At 31.7% G+C, this 19,877-nt stretch overlaps 1 protein-coding gene across 2 annotated transcripts in view; it reads right to left on the reverse strand.

Moving 5' to 3' along the window:
- The window catches only part of LOC140060352 (1-phosphatidylinositol 4,5-bisphosphate phosphodiesterase beta-4-like), a 41,844-nt gene that overhangs the window by 15,304 nt on the left and 6,663 nt on the right, over nucleotides 1-19,877 (reverse strand). For both annotated transcript variants that reach the window (XM_072106524.1, XM_072106523.1), the window contains exons 2-13: nucleotides 19,241-19,382; nucleotides 14,002-14,082; nucleotides 12,589-12,648; nucleotides 10,356-10,508; nucleotides 6,623-6,702; nucleotides 5,515-5,650; nucleotides 3,969-4,069; nucleotides 3,325-3,503; nucleotides 1,812-2,022; nucleotides 1,488-1,581; nucleotides 392-556; nucleotides 173-263 (exon numbers count right to left, since the gene is read on the reverse strand). In XM_072106524.1, coding sequence (XP_071962625.1) covers nucleotides 173-263; nucleotides 392-556; nucleotides 1,488-1,581; nucleotides 1,812-2,022; nucleotides 3,325-3,503; nucleotides 3,969-4,069; nucleotides 5,515-5,650; nucleotides 6,623-6,702; nucleotides 10,356-10,508; nucleotides 12,589-12,648; nucleotides 14,002-14,082; nucleotides 19,241-19,324 — 1,435 coding nt within the window. In that variant the 5' untranslated portion in view covers nucleotides 19,325-19,382. The remainder of the gene's footprint in view (nucleotides 1-172; nucleotides 264-391; nucleotides 557-1,487; nucleotides 1,582-1,811; nucleotides 2,023-3,324; nucleotides 3,504-3,968; nucleotides 4,070-5,514; nucleotides 5,651-6,622; nucleotides 6,703-10,355; nucleotides 10,509-12,588; nucleotides 12,649-14,001; nucleotides 14,083-19,240; nucleotides 19,383-19,877) is intronic.

Here is a 19,877-nt window from a genome sequence, read left to right on the forward strand (position 1 = left end):
CAGGGGTAGACTAACATCCAGGGGAGGGCTTGTATCCAGGGGGAGGCTTACCTCCAGGGGTGGGCTTATATCCAGAGATAGCCTTACATCCCGGGATGGACTTTTATAGAGGGGGTAGAGTATATCAAGGGGTGGGCCTATATCCAAAGTTATGAGGCAATTTGATGAATACCTTTTTCAACATCAGCTGACAATTTCTTGTTTTTAATAAGAATTTTCTTCTTTAACTTGTTTAATGGAGGCAGTGTACGGTTCGATTCAAGCTGAAAAAATGAAATATTACAATAATAAAACATGTTTAAATGATTTAAATGTGCGTCACATGTCTATTACAGAACACCTTTAAAACTATGTTCTACATAGCAGCTTATGATGATGAAATTAGATTTACCGGATAGTCAGATAATGGTGTCCTTAGCAAGTAATCACCGAGGATCTCTTCACAGTAATTGGCTAACTTGTATTGCTGTCGCTTACCGCAGTGGTTCTCAAACGAAAGAATGACGGGATACTCAGATGTGATGAAGGCGGTATCTTTGATTGCATGTATTACATCCTGAAAATAAAAATAAAAGTCACAATAAAATGGTCAGTGTATAATAGTGCTTTGCTCAAAGCTTCTAAGTTTTAGTTACTTCAGTACTTGCAATAAGTGCAATTGTGTTTGATCCTACCAATAAAATGTAAGTAAAGTGTCTTTCCTAAGGACGTACTATGAGCATTGGTCCCTCCAACACACTGTTTAATGCTCATACATTTATAAATATATTTATTGAACTATATAAAAAGTATGAGAGTAATAGAGTACTTTATATAGAAATAAGCCAACTATTTAGCAATCTTCTTAGTATACAAATTGATGACTACAAACTGTTTAATACTCTTCTTAGCATACATTTTACAAGTTATTTATTGAACTATATAACAGAATATGAAAGTGATGGAGTATATGGAAATAACCCAACTACTTAATACTCTTCTTAGTGTGGAACATTTTGAAAATATGATGTCATCAATCACTATGAGGCATCCATAATGTATGAGTGAATTAGTGTACAGGGAATAATTTCGCCAGTGTAGCATAGCAAAAAGCTATACAAAACAACAATATTGCTAAACATTTCTAAAATTGTGTAGCAAAAAATACAATACAAAACTATGTTTCTTGACTCAATCAGTTTGATTAGCAATTTTGCTAAACAAAATTACAAAATGAAATTTTTCCCTGGTGTATAACTTTATCTCGTCACATTAAATTCAAATGGTGATAAAACAAGTGTGAATTTGTGCCACATGTTAAAGGTACTGTACATGTCAGGTTATAAGGACAACAGTATTCTATAAGGCTTCTAATCAGCAGTGACAGACCCAGGATTTTGAAGTACAGGTGCACAGGGCCTAGAATGGTAAAACTAAGTGCTGAAACGAACTGAATGTCCCTTCTTGTTCAATATTATGTTATTCAATGGTGAATAGGATGATCATACCTTGAATAAAATATCTGTACACATAGCCTTTCCATGAGTAATGATTGGTTCCTCCTCATCTGTCTTACCATCCCAGCAATCTAGCTCAATACATCTGAATAAAATAGTAAATCACTTATTGAAAATAACAAACCTCAAACTCAAAATAATTTAAATAAAATAATAAACAGAGATATATTTTTAGATATTTTAATTCTTTATTTGAATTATTAATAGTAGTTTAGGTAAATTTGTTGCTCGTTTTTTTTTTCATCCCCTCCGCCCCTCCCCAAAAAAAATCCCGCCCTCCCACCAACCAACAAAAAAATGCAAGAGACTATTAACCTGCAACCAGACAATAGCACTTGACGATACATCTCAACTGATGACTTTCCTCCAAACTGTCTACCAATGAGGTAAGTGTTGTGACTTGAGTTTATGAAGTAATGGCTCAACGGTTGTTCCATGTCTTGGTATACCTCTAGACGGTCTAAGAACACCGGAGCATTCTCATCTGACATTAAGTATCGACATAAACCATCCACACTCATTTTTTCTGCAAGATTTATAGATACGATGTATTAACAAGTATACTATGAAAGTAATTTGTATATACTGTTGAGTAGCTCTGCATTTCTTTCTTTTTTGGTTATCATTTTCGTATGTAAAACGCTTATAAACATTAAATTAGGCGCTATATAAACTACCATTATTAATATTATTATTATTACTAATATTAAAAATAACAAAATGAGGAAAAAAGTATATAAAAATAATAATACTACCACTAACAAATGTAATGTTTGAACCGCATGATACTAGCAATCAAACTATGCAGTTTCTAAATTGTTGTATAAAATGTATACATTTTTGTATACAAAATATTAACAACAGCTTAAAACAGAAAACAAAAGATACAACCAGATGGAATAAAATGTTAAAGCATAATTTAACAAAAGAACTGAAGATTGATGATGTTACAATTATTGAACAGTAGGCTGAATGGAATGGGCAGGTGTGAATGGAATGGGCAGGTGTGAATGGAATGGGCAGGTGTGAATGGAATGGGCAGGTGTGAATGGAATGGGCAGGTGTGAATGGAATGGGCAGGTGTGAATGGAATGGGCAGGTGTGAATGGAATGGGCAGGTGTGAATGGAATGGGCAGGTGTGAATGGAATGGGCAGGTGTGAATGGAATGGGCAGGTGTGAATGGAATGGGCAGGTGTGAATGGAATGGGCAGGTGTGAATGGAATGGGCAGGTGTGAATGGAATGGGCAGGTGTGAATGGAATGGGCAGGTGTGAATGGAATGGGCAGGTGTGAATGGAATGGGCAGGTGTGAATGGAATGGGCAGGTGTGAATGGAATGGGCAGGTGTGAATGGAATGGGCAGGTGTGAATGGAATGGGCAGGTGTGAATGGAATGGGCAGGTGTGAATGGAATGGGCAGGTGTGAATGGAATGGGCAGGTGTGAATGGAATGGGCAGGTGTGAATGGAATGGGCAGGTGTGAATGGAATGGGCAGGTGTGAATGGAATGGGCAGGTGTGAATGGAATGGGCAGGTGTGAATGGAATGGGCAGGTGTGAATGGAATGGGCAGGTGTGAATGGAATGGGCAGGTGTGAATAAAAAGATGGGTTTATGAAACAACTGACATGATTGATGGATCATTTTATTTTAGATATTCTGCAAATTCACTTTAGTTGTTCATTACAATTCCTAAAGCTCTGTCTACACTATCATTATGTGACAAAAAAATCTATTTTTTGTGATGTGTAAAAAGTCTATCAGAAAAGTGTATCAGAACTCTGTAATGTTACGATTTCCGCGAACATATGAAGAAATATACTGTACCTTTTTCAGAGTATTTAGAATTCTTTTCGTAAGTGTTGATAATTTGTAGAACACGTGGTCGTGTAAAGAAAGGAAAAAGGATTTCGTTCAGCCTAGGATCTCGTTGATCTTCATTTAAGAAGTTGATTAGTCTTTCTACTGATAATCCATCATTTATAATATCTTCATGATTATTTCCTCTGAAAAAAGGAGTTAAAAGAGTAAAGATTGTTTATACTTTGAGTGCAGGATGTGAATAAATTAAATATTTATTTAATAGAGTAGCACCCAATAGTTCTTAAAATCATGTCCATAACAAAGAGTAACAACTCGGCTTTAGGAAAAAAGTGTATAACTGCAGTAATACATTTTTTATAATACCTAAAATGCATTATTACCTCCGCCAGAATGGAGAGATGTTATGTGACTGATCACGTGTGGGTGTGTTACTCAAAAAGTTATTTTTTATTTTTGTAAGATTTTAAAGGATGGTTTCATAAATTTTCATATGCCTAGGAGGAGGTTTTCACTCTCCGAGTGGCCCTCTAGTTTGCCTTGCAAGATCTCGCATGCTTTCAGACATGCTAACATACTGCAAACTCTCCTTTCTCTTCTACATCTTACGCTCATGTTACCAACATCAAATGTCAAGATTTTGTGCTTACATTTTTTTGAATAATTCTTCAACGTCCATTCTGGGACAGATCTTGTGGTAGAGATCATAGAATTTCTCAAAGGGGAAGTCGCTTAAGTCTATCTCACTATTCTGAAGGATATAATAAAAAAACACTTTATAATCTAATATAGCTTAGATATATCTTTGAAAATGGGATTGCCAATTAAAGGTATCAAAAGTCAAAGTAAGGAAAATAATGTATTTATTAAATGTTCTGTTGAATTGAAAAATAAAAGAAAAAATTAACATTATAAAAAATATATAATTTTTATATATCAAATTTTATACTGAGGTAACATTAATTATGAATTTAGAATTTTCCTTTTAATAAACCAACTCAAATAATAACGATATTAGTACGACATTCATTGATAAGTGTATCTATTTTAACTACCTGTGACATCAATTGTTGAGAATTAATGAGTTCTACAATTGAAATATGCAAGTGAAATAAATCGAGCAGAGCATTAACAGCGCTAATGTAATGAGCTTGTTTAATATCAAGGTGTACATAATACATTACAATGACATTATTAATGTTATAGCATCATATTAAATGATGCGGACAGTACAGTATTCACTATTAATAAATTAGTTTGAACATTATTAAAAATTTAAAGATATGCTTTAAAAATCAGACTATACAATATATACTTATAATCTATAGAGCATTACTCAGATACTCCTTGTTTGAGGATAAACAAAAAATGGGAGAGGGGCTACTACTATTATTATTAATATTATTATTTATTATAAAAGTCTAGTAATGTCTAGAATAATATTTTATAATTTATTTATGATTTTTTCCTCTGAAAAAAAAGTAGTAAGAGTAAAGAGTATTTATCCTAATTAACAACTTGGTGTCTAAATGTATATGACTACATTAACTTATATAAAATACCCAACATGCATTATTATCTTAATATGTTTCATAGATAGAATGTAAAAAAATTAATTTCTCTCATATTAAATACAATTATTAAAGTTAATAAAAATGTGTTAGAAGGATAACGTTAACACGGAAACAAAGAAACGATATAAAAAAACAGAACATTACGGAAATTAAATATCACACATATAATAACAAAACACCTGCACAGACAGTGGAATACATCAAAATTGAATTTACATAATGCGTACATCAATTCACATCAAACTACATTTCAATTTAAACTTTTATTCTAGGATTTAATGTAAACAAGTTTACAGAATAAGCTTTGCAAAAGGAGTGGCGGGGAACAGAAAGGGGAAATTTGGATACAACAGAAATTGCTGCACCAACATGACTTAACAATAAAGAAAAAATTCTCTGGCTTGTGAATCAACTGATAGTGATCAACTGAATGAAACATCTCCAAACATATAGTTAGTCAACCCTCCCAATACTGGACTATCTGAAAACCCCTTAAAAGGCCCTAAATTCATTTTTTACCATTAAAAACACATTCTGATATCAGAATCTTTGGAAAACCAGACATACAGTATTAAGCCAGCACAAAGGTGTCCAAGAAGAGTTGACTGTAATCAATATTTACCTTATTTGAGGGTAGTTGTAGCTCTTCTAGCGACTTGGTTACAATCTTTTCGGTTTTTCCCGAAGCAAATGTCCTGGTTAAACTCTTCACTGGGATTTTCCCATTTGGGTTCACTTGAAACTGAATTCTCATCCAACTGGAAATTTGAAACAAAATTGTGAAAAAAATATGCATAAAGCTCTGTCTACACAGTCACACTTGTGATGTTTCCATGGACATGATGATGTCAAATCACTACCATATTTGGTCATATCATTACCATATTTGGGCACATCATCTTTTTTTGTCAAAATAGTTTTATAGTGAAAGACTTTTAAATGTAACTTTGTAAGGTGTTATTTCCGATCATATTTATGTTCCTAACTAGTCAATAGAACTATTCATAGAAAGTGCTGTCTGTAGACATGGATCCAAACTTACTTGTACGATGGCATATGAATTATTTCAATTTATGAATTTCTTGTATAATATAACAAGAAGCCACAAAGCCCAAACAGGGAACATAATAAATTAAACGTTCAATAATTATGCTCATAGTCAGCTTATAATAAATTAAATGAAATATATATTATGAATTATTTATGAATTTATATTTAGGAATTAATAATTTAATAATAATAAAAAAATAATTGGTTATTGGTTACAAAATGTATTCAAGTACATGTACTTTACTGTTGATATCAAATATACAACGAAAAATTATTAATAAAGTTAACACATTCAACCTATAAAAAGAAATCACTATAGACAAGAATATTCAATTGTAGAATTATCATTTTTACAAGCATTGTTATATTAAAGCTCAGGCATGAAATTATTATTTTTTGTCCAAAAACTGTAAGTTTAGATAATATATATTTTTTTCTTCTCCATATTGTAATATCATTCAATTTTACACGTATTCAGAACCATAAAATTTAATATACTATTTTCTCTTTCTTTATATAGATAATATTGTTTAAATACGTCCCATGGTTTACATATATCTTGACAAACAGTAGACAGACAATCGAAGAAATTATCATCTTTACACACAGACCCTTGGAGGAGGTCTAAAAATACCTACTGTTTACGCAGAGAGCCTTGGAGGAGGTCTAAAAATACTTACTGTTTCATTAAACTGGTCATTGGACACACATTACTGGCTTTAAAATTATGAGTTATTGACTGCAAGCCATCAATCCAAGCCTACAGGAAGAACAACACATTATATTAATACATCTTTATTTATTTATTATCATCATTTTGTCATTATTTTCATCAGTGTTATTGGACCTACTGAGAGAAAAGTACTTTTATTATATTAAAGAAATATTATTCACAAAAACATACCTGTAAAAACAAAGATGAATAAAATCAAACTTTGAATATGCAATTTTGTAGTTTTAATAATTATTTACTTTTGGAAAAAATATGTAACAAAAATGATGATTTCATTTATAAAAAGGACAAAATAAATAGTTAATTTAACCAAAATCCCATCCACTTTTAGACAATGGGCTTTTTGTTTTTCTTTTCGATTCAATTTTTGGTTAAATTGAACAGGGAGTTGTAAACAACTCCCTGAATTGAATAACTTTATGTTTATATTTAAATTAATTTTTCTCCAAGAAAATGTATCTTTAAGAATTTATTTATGTTTTAAAATATTTATTTATTACCATGTTTAATTAGGATGTAGTAGTATTAATTCAAATGATAACTTTATGTCAATAACTACCACCAGATATCTCTATGAAGACGGTTACCTGAACCAGTGGCTCTATTCTGTACCAGTTCTTTGAATTGTGTAATTTGAAGATGATATTACTTTATAATACATAGATGTAAATGAACATGTTAATTAAGTGTATGCAAAAACTAATTACAAAAGCATGAAATCTGCCTACTTATCCTCAGATTAACAAAAATATACCTTTACCTAATTACAACATGTGCTAAAATGAAAAACATAAACGCAATTAAGATCTATACTGATATTAACAAAAAAAACAGATATTACTTGAGAAGATGTTCTATTATGTCACAAAATATTAATGTTGTAATATCATTAGTCATAAAAATCCATAAATGCTATCGAGCAAACGTCAATCAATATGAGATAACAATGTACGAACAATATTACCAAGATATGATATCATTTTAAGTGTAGTGTTTATACCATTGAACTCAAAAGTAATGCTTTCACTACAATTGGAACAAAAATGTTTGTTTTCATTACTGTTCTTATAAACAAATTAGGAGAGTAGATAATCTCATCATCATCTTCCTATACTCTGTGCTGAAACCTCCTTTGAGTATAGTTACACATGGGTTGGTCACATGTAGCTGGGCTTCCTAATTTTCCTCAAATTTTGTGTTCCACACGTTTCATATTATAATTATTACAATACATTTTTTTTTAATAATTTCAGATTTCTAATAACTGTGGATGGGATTAGTTAAAAAAATGTTCTGGTTTATAATTTATTTGATATCCTTCTAGAATGGGTAAAATAGTTGAGATAAATGACATGATATTCCAAAGGTAGATTTACAAAATGAAAATTGTGCTTTATTATTGATGGGTGTTGAGTGTTTGCTTTGTAATAGAGGACCTAGGTTGTTCCATCGTTTAATTTACTCGGTAAATAAACATTAAATTATTGTAAACAACGTTGAGATGCTGTAGGCTATTAAATGACAGAAATGTATTATAATAATAATCTTTATTTCTAAAGCTCTATCTACACTATCAAATTTTATGTTATAAACAAATTTGATGTTCCTCTATATAGACATGATGTCATATTATTACCATGTTTGGGCATATCACTACCATATTTGGGCACATCACAGTAGTTTGATAGTGTAGACAGAGCTTTATAAACAGAATTGTAACTTAATAATCTCACCATGTATAAAATTCATTCCAATACCTCCTCACACTATGAAAACGTGTGAAATGTGAATTTATTATGAATGCTATTTCAGCAATCAACTTATAATGTAATAAAACTGTATCTTAATGAGTTTTTTATTCACCGGACAAATGAAACCACAGCTAATAACACTCACACACTTTTAAAATAATGGTTAGATGTTTGTTAGGTTGGATACATATTTTAAAATGTTTTTACAGAAAACAATCGTAGTAGCAAAAATGTTTATATTATTACAATTTTATATAATGTGCATTATGTAACATAACCACGGCACAAAGTGTATGTTAACAATGTACATTTAATGTTGTGAGTACATACTGTAGATTACTACATCATTATTTTTAAATTGCTGCAGTAAAACTGAATCACGAACATGATTAACATGGTACTGTAATGTGTTTGTAGATCATTAGTTGTTGTTTAGATATCCAAGCATAAAGCTGATCAAATGAGTAATACCAGCTCTGTGTAAACTATCAAACTAGTTTGACAAAAAGTGTGATGTGCACAAATATGGTAGTGATATGACATCATCATGTCCATATATGGGCACATTACATTTTGTTGCCACATAAAGTTTGACAGTGTAGACAGAGCTTTAGATTATCATTCAGGATAGCAATATTGGTGGTTTTACCTAATGTTACATTAAGTATGTTATTAAACATCTACATACAATTAATGTACTACAAATTTAGCATGATAAATATCAAAGTGTAAAAATATGACTAGTAATACTCCTATCAAAGGATATGATTGGTTGATCAATTTATTTTATAAAATAAAAATTCAATCAAATAAAACAATACAAAACAGAAAATCACACTAAAATAGGATTTTCTTCCATTTTTAGTAAAGAGATTTGAAGATTGAGATACGAACATAAATGCTGGATATACTTAGACAACAAATAAGTAAAATTAACGGGCATGGAATATTAAATTAATTAATATAACAATCTTGTAAAAATATTAGAGAATTTGACTTTGGGTGAAAACTTAAGACAGCGCGAGTTTCAGTCGGTAAACCGTGACAAATCTATTTTATCACACATCCTGTTAATTACCTAGTCGATGTCCATCCGCTGTTACCGTAATCGGTTGAATGTGAGTTGGCTTAAAGCACGCTAAAAAGAACGTAGGTATCTATGCTTTAATTAACTCTTGGGTTTGAGCCGAGAGCACAGTTTGTAGATGATATTTGATAAATTAGTTGTGTTATTGCTAACAGTGGGGTTCTATTTGTTAACAATGTTAAACAGTGACTATAGTGTTTGATTCACTGATAAGCTACAGTGCTGATGATAGTGTTGAAATGAAGTTAACGCTACACAGAACTGTGTGCCTGGAATACACGGCAAATATGCTATTGCCATTATGGTTTTCTGTCAGAATGGGCAGTCTGCATGCCGGCATCAAATAGACCTTCTCAACACCTAGTAATACTACTAGGAATATTCCCCACAATCTTTGAAAAATGTTTTCATCTGGTATATTATATTACAGATTCCTCTGAATGTTAGACAGGCAAGCTGATGTATCCCTGTCTGCTGTGACATCTCTGCGGTCATGTCTCCGTGGTCAAATGTATAATGCCTTCATAGGCATCTATTTGCCAGCAATTTGCCTGGACGACTATGAGATTATTTTTTTTTTATATATTTAGGGAAAAAGCAAAGGTTAACCATAAGCGAATTCATTCACTATCCTTCTTAACGGTGGCAATCCTGTTCACAAGACAAACATATACACAATATGCTTATTACAAATCTTTGGAAATGGAGTTGTAATTTGTCTTTAGAAAAAATCCTGACATATGACAGGACTTGAACCCAAGACTCTTGGATTGGTAGCCAAGCATCAGAATCACCAAGCCACACCAACAAGATAATAATGTATGCAGTAATGATAGACTTACCTGAGCTGTCTCACTATCAGAAGCTATCATACGCATGTAGCTGATATTAACGAGGTCTAAGCCGCTGCACACTGTTATTGTCCTGTTGTTCAGATCTCCTTTGTTGTCGATGATCTTCTGAAGTTTTTCAAAATAAATCGGATCTTTCATGTCCTACAAGAAAATATGGTAGTGATATGCTCAAATATGGTAGTGATATGCTCAAATATGTTAGTGATATGACATCATCATGTCTATATAATGAGCACATCACATTTTTTATCACTGCCATAAAGTTTGATAGTGTAGACAGAGCTTTTAATAATAGTTTTTCTCCAAAATGGGGCAAGTTTGAAAGTATAAAATTCTGGATAAAGACAGTTAAAAATATAAGAATATGTGAAAGTAGCATGGAAAGTATTTGCCTAAGAATAAATTGTCTGTCATTTTGACTGGGCTGAAGATGAGTGTAGAATGTTGCATCATGAAGAGTATAATGACAATAACTGTTGTTGGCATGTGTCAATGTTATCACATTAAGATATCAAAACTCTTATAATGTTAAGGTGACGAGCAATTCCCATAAATGATTCCAATTTAATGCTTGGTCTGTGCCAGCATTTAAAGTACAGCATAAAATAACATAGGTTTTAATAGACTGTAAAGTTTGTAGTTAATTGTGTATGGGTAAAACTACACGGTCAATCTTGGTTCCGACTTGAACGCAACAACGTAGGTGATACGCATGTGAGTTGACCAATCACAAGAGCCAGTTTGGTTAATCTAGTACATTTACTTAAAATAGTTATTGTAGTACTGTAGTGAAATACATATTTAACAATAATTACTGTATATCAAATATATTTTATATTTAGCAAGCATTGCCTATACAGTAGCTATTATTATTGTTAATGTTATAAATGACATTTTTTAAAATATACTTTCTTTTAATAATTTATGTTGCAATATACTGTATGAAGCATCTCATGCCTTGGGTTCCAATATGTAATTAACGTTTGGTTGCAATCTCGAGGCCTTGGAGGTAAAATTAATGAAGATGAATTTATAAAAGGTTAACACGGAAAGGGTAAAAGTTGGTAGGTGTCTACAGCTGCTCTACAATGCACTTTTTAGTGTATTATAATAGCCATAAACCTAAATCTTTATCCTCTATCTTTCTAAACCGCATGACCTGGTTCAAGCTGGGGAACCTACTGTATTATATTACTTTTTTTCTGGTGAAAAATGCATATTTTTAACCAATTTAAAAAACATGTTTATTATGAGATTTATAAAGAATTTAAAGTAATAATTCTAGTAACCATCCTTTAATTAATTGTTACCATACTAACTAGATTAAGAGTAGAGTTAAGTGGCATTTCAAGAACTCTGTCTTTCTTTCTGATTAAATTATTTTATTTAGAGTTCAAAAGAGTACCCTTCAATACAATGTTATACGACTGCATAGAAACTTGTCTTAAATATTGCAAATTAGCGATTAGAGAAGATAACAATATAACCACACTTGATTTGAACAAATAACGCTACAGATCTTAATGCACTTCTTAAGATATGCAAAGAGCTAATTGTCAATCATGCAACCATGCTATAGCAATTGTCCCAACAATCATATCTTTTTAGCAGTTTAATGTAAATTCTGTATAAGCTATAAGGGTGAAGTATGATATTCCTTTTCATCCCATTGGGACATGGGCCGCCACTGTTTCCGTAATAAACCCCTACTTTAATTGCACACAAGCCAGAAACCCTATCGTAGAAGACTTGTTCTACCACCAAAACTATGATAAAAGAGAGCGCCCTCAACCCGTGTCGATGCTGTGTCTTAAACTGAATGCTTTGAAAAATGTGAACAAATTTAACCAGGTCTCTTATCTTGTTTTTAAATCTTAAAAAAACCATTTTGATAACAATGAATGAATTGAGTTTTTATTTATTATATTACTGAATAATATTTTAATGGTGACCATTTTAAATTCCAGCTCTGTTGCCTAGTTGACACTCTAGTAGTTTAATAGTATCTCTACTATGGTGTTATATCTGCAGTATAATGGTAGATCATCTTTACAGCATTAGTATTCACATTGTAACTTAATAATTGCATTCTAATCATTATTTGACCACAGCACCATTATATCTGTTTGAAGGTTAAGATGATGAACTTAGTGAAGATACTTAACCTTTGTTTACAAAGCTAATTGGTATGTTAAATATAGATTCAATTGCATCTACTTACTCTGACACTGGCTCCCTTCCTGATGTCATTCACTTGCGAGAGATCTAGGACCTGTCCTTCCTGTCAATCAAAAACAAATATATTTATTATTTTGTAGTTACGGTAGTTCAGACTGGTAGGTTGGAAACCATAAACCCACTGACTTTATTCCAGTCAATTTGACTGTTTTTTTTGCTTTAAATTACATTTTTTTAAGATAATCTTCTTTTTTTTTCGATCCAATTTTTGGTCAATTGAATAACTATTATGTGATATTAAAATGGCATATTCAACAAAAAAATGTAAAAAAATAGTTATTTTCAGGGGGACAATATATCTTTAACACGGTATGTTTTCTAACTCATTTTTTCATGCATCCATGGATCAGAGTTTAGGTAAACATGTGATTTAATTAATGAAATATTAATTGTGTAAATTGAGTTAACATAGCGATAAAATCAATAGGTACAATTTCCTATAATCGACTTAAATTCTTGAAAAATCAATTAAATAATTCTTCATGTCGTGTGTGAGCATTCAAGTGAATAGACACCAGACCCGGTAAAAACGTACTGTATAATTATTAGTTTTCATTCTGTTGTTGTTAGGTCTTCTAATAAACATTACAACCCAATCATTGTACTAATGACTCTCCTTTCTGAATTCTATTAATTATTAATCAATTAATAACCTGTTCATAAAACAAAGATTGTTCAATGCCTTTAAATAAAGTTAATTAATCATATATAAGCTATTTTATAATCCCATGACCGGATAATCCCATATTTGTGTAATCCCACTCTATTTAGGCTAAATCCAGACATGTAAATCCATTGTTATTGTAATCCTAGTAGTATAATCCCATTACCTACTTTTCGCCGAAATCTATAAACAGGCCCCCCTGAGACGATTCTTTAAAATTAATTGATTATTGTATTCTAACACAGCAGGTGAAAGAAGATCCGTTACTACATCAAGTTTGGTAAATATAAGAACTAGGTCATATCATAAAGGTCAAACGCTACCGCCAGAATGGTGCATATTACTATGGATTATCAGTGTTTTTGCTTATAAAACCAAAGAATATATTTTAGAAAAATGAGTAATCCATGGTTTGTAAAGGCCAATTTACGAGCGACAACGGTAATAAAAATATAGAATCTATGTTATTCCTTATGATCATTTACACACAACGCGGAGCGGACGGGCGGTTTCTGCTCAGGATAGATACAGATTGTACGTGGGACAAGCTACGCTTTTTACGCTTACCGTTACTGCTCGTTCTTAACAGTAATGTTTCAAACTTTTTGTGATGGTTACACTAATTTAAAGCTGCACCACCGGTAGTGTTTTCATGATAAAAATGTTATGCTAACGTAATGTTTTTTTGCTCTTAAAACAGTTAACGGTTTAGAATCTACAAGTTTTGTTTACCTTTCCCTCGCTTTTCCAGTAAATGAAGAAGCCATACTCGTCCACCTTGTACATACATTTTGTCTCAGTTATTCCGGTATCCTACAAAATCAAAAACATATAAATTAAGAAGGTATGTTGAACACAATTATCAAAAATTTACCATCATTACGGAATTTAATTAATATTTGTTTGTTATATTTTAACTGTAAAGCTCTGTCTCTCTGATATGCCCAAACATGGTAGTGATATGCCCAAATATGGTAGTGACATAAAGTTTGATAGTGTAGACAGAGCTTTACTGATGTAAGTGCAGTCCCTTATCATTAATCAAAATTTATCTAATAGCATTATTCGTCTTTATTTCGTATTATACGGATCTCTCTCAACATTTACAAACCTAATAACCATTAGGAATCATGATGGATGAAACTGGGCTAACGAAGAAAAACGATTTACCACAAACTGACTGGAACGTCGCATTGTAAATAATAAAGTATAATAATATAAGAACTGGTATTAAGATTATACAGTGGATGGCAAGCTGATTGTATCACAAACTGACTGGAACGTCGCATTGTAAATAATAAAGTATAATAATATAAGAACTGATATTAAGATTATACAGTATAATTTTTTACTATATTTCCTAATTTTATTTATTTATTTTGTTTTTAAATATTATTTTTTGATGCGTTCAACTTAACTCGGTCGGTCTGTAATCTGATCCAACTGCTGTTACAATTAATGGTTTCTAACTTGAACGCTTCATTTGTATAATCATTTTCGTATATTTATCTTTAATTATTTTGATAATTTATCTCCCGTGTGCTCGTCTGGGTATCCAAACTAAATTCCGTTCTGATGATTAACGAAGGTGACCATATCCTAAAGTTTTCAACTTATTTGGTCACCTTCCACACTCATCATACTTTTTTTAATATCTAAATATTTAAGTAAAATGTATATTGATGTGTGTGGAAAAGAATTAATAAACAAACAAACAGTGGATGGCAAGCTGTATTATTTGATCAATAATGATTATTGAGCAAGTACACGACGTCCCTGAGACTTAATAAAGTGACTACTCAAACCAAAAGTGGCAAACTGGTAGTATAAAGCACTGTTCACCTGCATAAACAAACAATGGCCTAATTCTCTCAGAAAAGAGTACTTAATGATTATAAATCAATTGAATCAGTTAATGGTACAAACACACAACCATCATCATTTCTCTTTTAGTTGTAGTGCTCTCTGTAGAGAGAAAGATCATTGCCACTTTATGTAACTAATGTAAGGGCTTATGGCGCAGTGTGTTGGATGTAGGATACTGATCATGGTTCGAATCCAACTTAGGCAAGAAACTTTACTTACATTTGCCTTTCTCCACCCAGGTGTATAAAATCGTTAGATCAAGACACAAATTATGGGTGTATGTTTCCATATTTGTTTGATCCAAAAAATGACCGGGGTAATAATGTGCAATGTAAAGTGCCTTTGTTTGAGCATGATTGTTAATTAACAACAAAAGGGTGCTATAGAAATGTGGTAATTATTATTAACTTATACCCACAATAGGCATGGAATAACTTAAATATATTTTGAAATTGATGTTACAAGATAAATTCTGCTTCAATTCTGTGGAAAATGGTGATGATAATGATAATGACTATGATGATGATAATGATGAAGATAATGATGATAATTATCCTAATGTCATCAGCAATAATTAATAGATGTTAAATAATAGTCAATAATATATTGCCAAGGTGATTACATTCATCAACCTACACAGACTTTGATCTTATAATAAATATATTGAAAATAAAAACTTAATTACAATGTCATACTTTTAATCCTGACATGACTTAATCAGTTTTGTCTGCCTTATTACTTTTATTGAATCTTAATTTTAATAATTACCAATCATTTTTAATCATAATAATCCAAACAAACAGAATTTGACTTACCATTATATTTTCTATTATAATTTATTCACATTTCTTTAATCTAAATTAAAATTTGATGAGTATTAAATTCAACCAGTATTGCTATAGCCATCAATTAATTTCAGGAATACTGTAGAAATTTTAATTCAAGAATAAATTATTATTTTACTGGTATCAAATGAGTCAGACGTACAAGTACTGTATTTGCAAAGTATTATATTATGAAAGAAGATTACTTCTACTACTACTAATCTATTACTACAATAATAATTATTCTATTACTGCAGTTACTGCAGTAACTATATTTTATTTATGGCAACATTGATGTATGATGTTTATGAGGCAGTCACTAATGAGTGCACAGAATTATTACCCAAAAGCTAGTTAAATAATTGTAGAAACAGGTTAAAGAGTATTCTATTGTGAATTCAACAATATATTTTTGGGCAATAAATCTCTGATTGTAAGGATTTCTACATGCTAATAATAATGGCTCCACACTCCCCCCCCCCCTCCACCATTTTGGCCTCCCACATGCTAACTGCTGCCCAAGGAAGTATGCAAGAATTGTCAACCAACAACACTTAAAGTTTAAAGAAGGATTTATTACTCACGCATCTTAAAATTCATTAATCTATACAGTAACATATCAGTAATGTTTTTCTCCAGAGTCTAAAATTAATAACATCAAGAAGAAGAATATTGTTACTTTACCATAGGGATTGTGGGTTTGTATTATTTCCCATGAGACTTAGAAACATTATAACTAGGAACTCAGAATAAGGTAATGAATACAATAAATTAAATTTATACTAGTTACTTATTCAATGTTAATGTTATAGTTACTGTATGGGTACATTTTGTATTTTGTTTGTCTTTACTATTTGTTTCAAGATTTAGAAAAATGTTAAGACTCCTCCAGCTTAAAATAATATTACAAAATATGATTATGTAATCATGGACCTATAAGTTAGATAGGTTCACCATGATGTAATTATACCCACTGGTCTTAAATTGATGGTATTTAGGTAAACAGCATGAGATTAGTAGATAATCAGTCATAGCAATTAACATAAGGTTGATTTATGACTGTTGCCTGTTATGTGATACAGTAGGGTATCATTAATGATTCACCTGAAATAATCTGAAGGTATTCACAAATATATTACTGACAAATGTTTACTGGTTAAGGTCAAGGCAATCCAACAAAAGTACACTGAGCTCGCCTTACCACAATAAAATATCGTAACAGTCCTTTGATCTTATGTCTGGCTGCGACAAACACCAACAGTACTGTACTATGTACATATTCTCTGCGGTGTGCGGTGTCTGTTAAGGGGCGTGGAACTGATCATGTCGCAGCCACAGATAAACCATTTAATCTCTGGAGCTCAGCTACCTGTTGTTAGATTGCTTTGCATACCTGTCCCACGTGTCCCCATCTTCCTCCCCTCCTCACGAAACCTCATTAGAAAAGAATGGTGCTCTAATGGGCTAACAGACAATTTTCTATTGTAAGATTTGATTTTTTACTAGTGTTGAATGAAATCATGTTTGATTATTACATCATGACTGTTTAGAAAAACATTTCTATAGACAAACAAAATAAAATTTATCTGATACTAGTAATAAAGTTTTGCGATTATTAACATATTTACAATGCAATATTTACAGTTTACTGGAGATGAATAACACCATATTAAATTTATAATAAACGTTAATATAGTCACATTGAATTGATCATTGAGGCATTTATCATGCAATATGTCATTTATAATTAATGTTTGCTGTTTAATTAATAATACTGGTGGTATGTTTATTTTGTTGATATTGCTGGAAATCATTACCAATTAATTGTTTGTTTGTTTTATCTTTATACTGGGTGACCTCTTCAGTCAAAGACTGATCTCCCAGAGGGCCCAGTTGGTGATCAGTGGCTGTGATGTACTAATACACCGGGGTAACCCCCTACTCGTCTCGAAAGATGTACTAGGTTCTTTCAAGTGCACACGAGCAAGTTGTGTACATTGGACCTACGGTTTATAGTCCTTATCCGAGAAGACTCGTTCTACCACCAGAACCATAGAGTGAGTGAGCCTCGAACCCCTGCCGATGTTATGGCTACGTGATTACGGTTCCACTGTCTTAACCGCTCGGCCACTCACTCACTGAGTAATAATGTATTTAAGCAAATGTTGTTTTATTATTTATGCAGCACAATGCTTAATTAGACGACACCCATCAGACTGCATCAAATGATGAGTTTCAAGGCACTAGTAACATTTTTTTTAATGTTAAAATTTTTACAAACAAAAACCAATTTAAATTGATGGATCTATGAAATGGTTGAAGAAACGATGGAAAATATACGGTCAATCGATTATCAAATTAAACAACAGTACTCTCAGTTATGTCAACGAAATCAACATCTAGGTCTGTCTAGCGATATGAAAAATCGCTAGGCAACTGAAATTGATCTAGGCTAATTCTGTTTTTTTTAACGATCCCACTTTCTTGTATAGTTGATCCCACTAATTAATCAAAATCATAGAAACGATTTACTGTAAAGCTAATTTAAGTGCTTTTTTTTTTATATTTAGTACAATCGCTCTCCAAAAAATTTTTAGTTCCGATCAACTGCAATTTTAAATGTTAAATTGTATGCCAAGCCCAGACAAAAATTGGTGATGTTTTTGGATTTTCCTTGTAGTTTATTTTTTTCTCAGAGAACATTTTTAAATTGGAATGATTGGAATACATGAATTTTCAAAATACATGACTCTCTGATAGAGATGTATGATATATGTTATAATTAACTTTGACATAATTTCTAAGAAAGATAATACAATTACATTATCGTTTAACAATCCAACATTGATAAAATCACCTTCTTTAGCGTAGGATGTGCTGACCTTTACGAATAATGATTTGACCTTTGCGTGGGATGAAGCAACCTTTGTATTGGATCAAATATTCTACACCTCATCTACAGCAGCAATATTGAAAGTAGTTATGAACTAGACCATAATGGTTAGTTCAAATCTATGCATGATTACCCAGTTTATTTTGATGTTTTTTACTTAACTTTCAGCAAAAAGCACACTAACATGTGTCAATTTAGCCTCTTAAAATTCCTCTGTCTACTTATATACTCTTCTACTTATCAAAAGTACAATATCAGACTTTCTTTTCTTTTATAGACTATGGATATAAACATCTTAAGACATTTCTGTGTACTTTAAACTTGTTCTGATTTAAAATCAGAACAAGGTGGAAATAAGGAAGAAAAGAAATTATATGAATCTACATACCTCATCCCAACGATCAAACGTATTCCCTTCTCGCATAAAATCTGGAATTGGAACTTGCCATTTGAATTCATACAGCTTCGCCATGTTTAGGAATTAGCATAGGTCCCGGAGTGGACTCGCACACACAGCCCTTGTATTGTACCTGCAAATAAACAAATTATGATGTATGACAACAGTGCATATTATTTTGTTTAATATCGAATTTTAATCTACAATCTAAAGTAACAAATAGACACTGTGTTACTGTTACCAGGACTATGTTTACATTATTTTAGATATCAGTAAACGAACCGCAAAAAACACCTGTATTATCAAAAAACATGGTCATGCATGAATGATTTCTTAATGCTTAAATTCCATGCATCACTGATTTCTGAGGACTTGCGTGTATTCATTAGGTAGCCTCATTACGTGTATTAGACTTCACAGTATACTCATTGTACTAAGCTACTTGCCAGCTGGTTTCAGCGCTTTTTTAGTGTAATCACGATTCCTTTGACAATCAATAATTCCTCGGACATAACCTACCTATTGGTTCAGTTTATTTCCAATAACCAATGTACTTTAGTTAACCTTGGAATATTCATCTGTTTTCATTATAAATTTTGTATCATTCTTTCATTCGTGGAAAATTACT

The sequence above is a fragment of the Antedon mediterranea genome, chromosome 10 (genome assembly GCF_964355755.1).
Source record: "Antedon mediterranea chromosome 10, ecAntMedi1.1, whole genome shotgun sequence".
Taxonomy (NCBI): Eukaryota; Metazoa; Echinodermata; class Crinoidea; order Comatulida; family Antedonidae; genus Antedon; species Antedon mediterranea.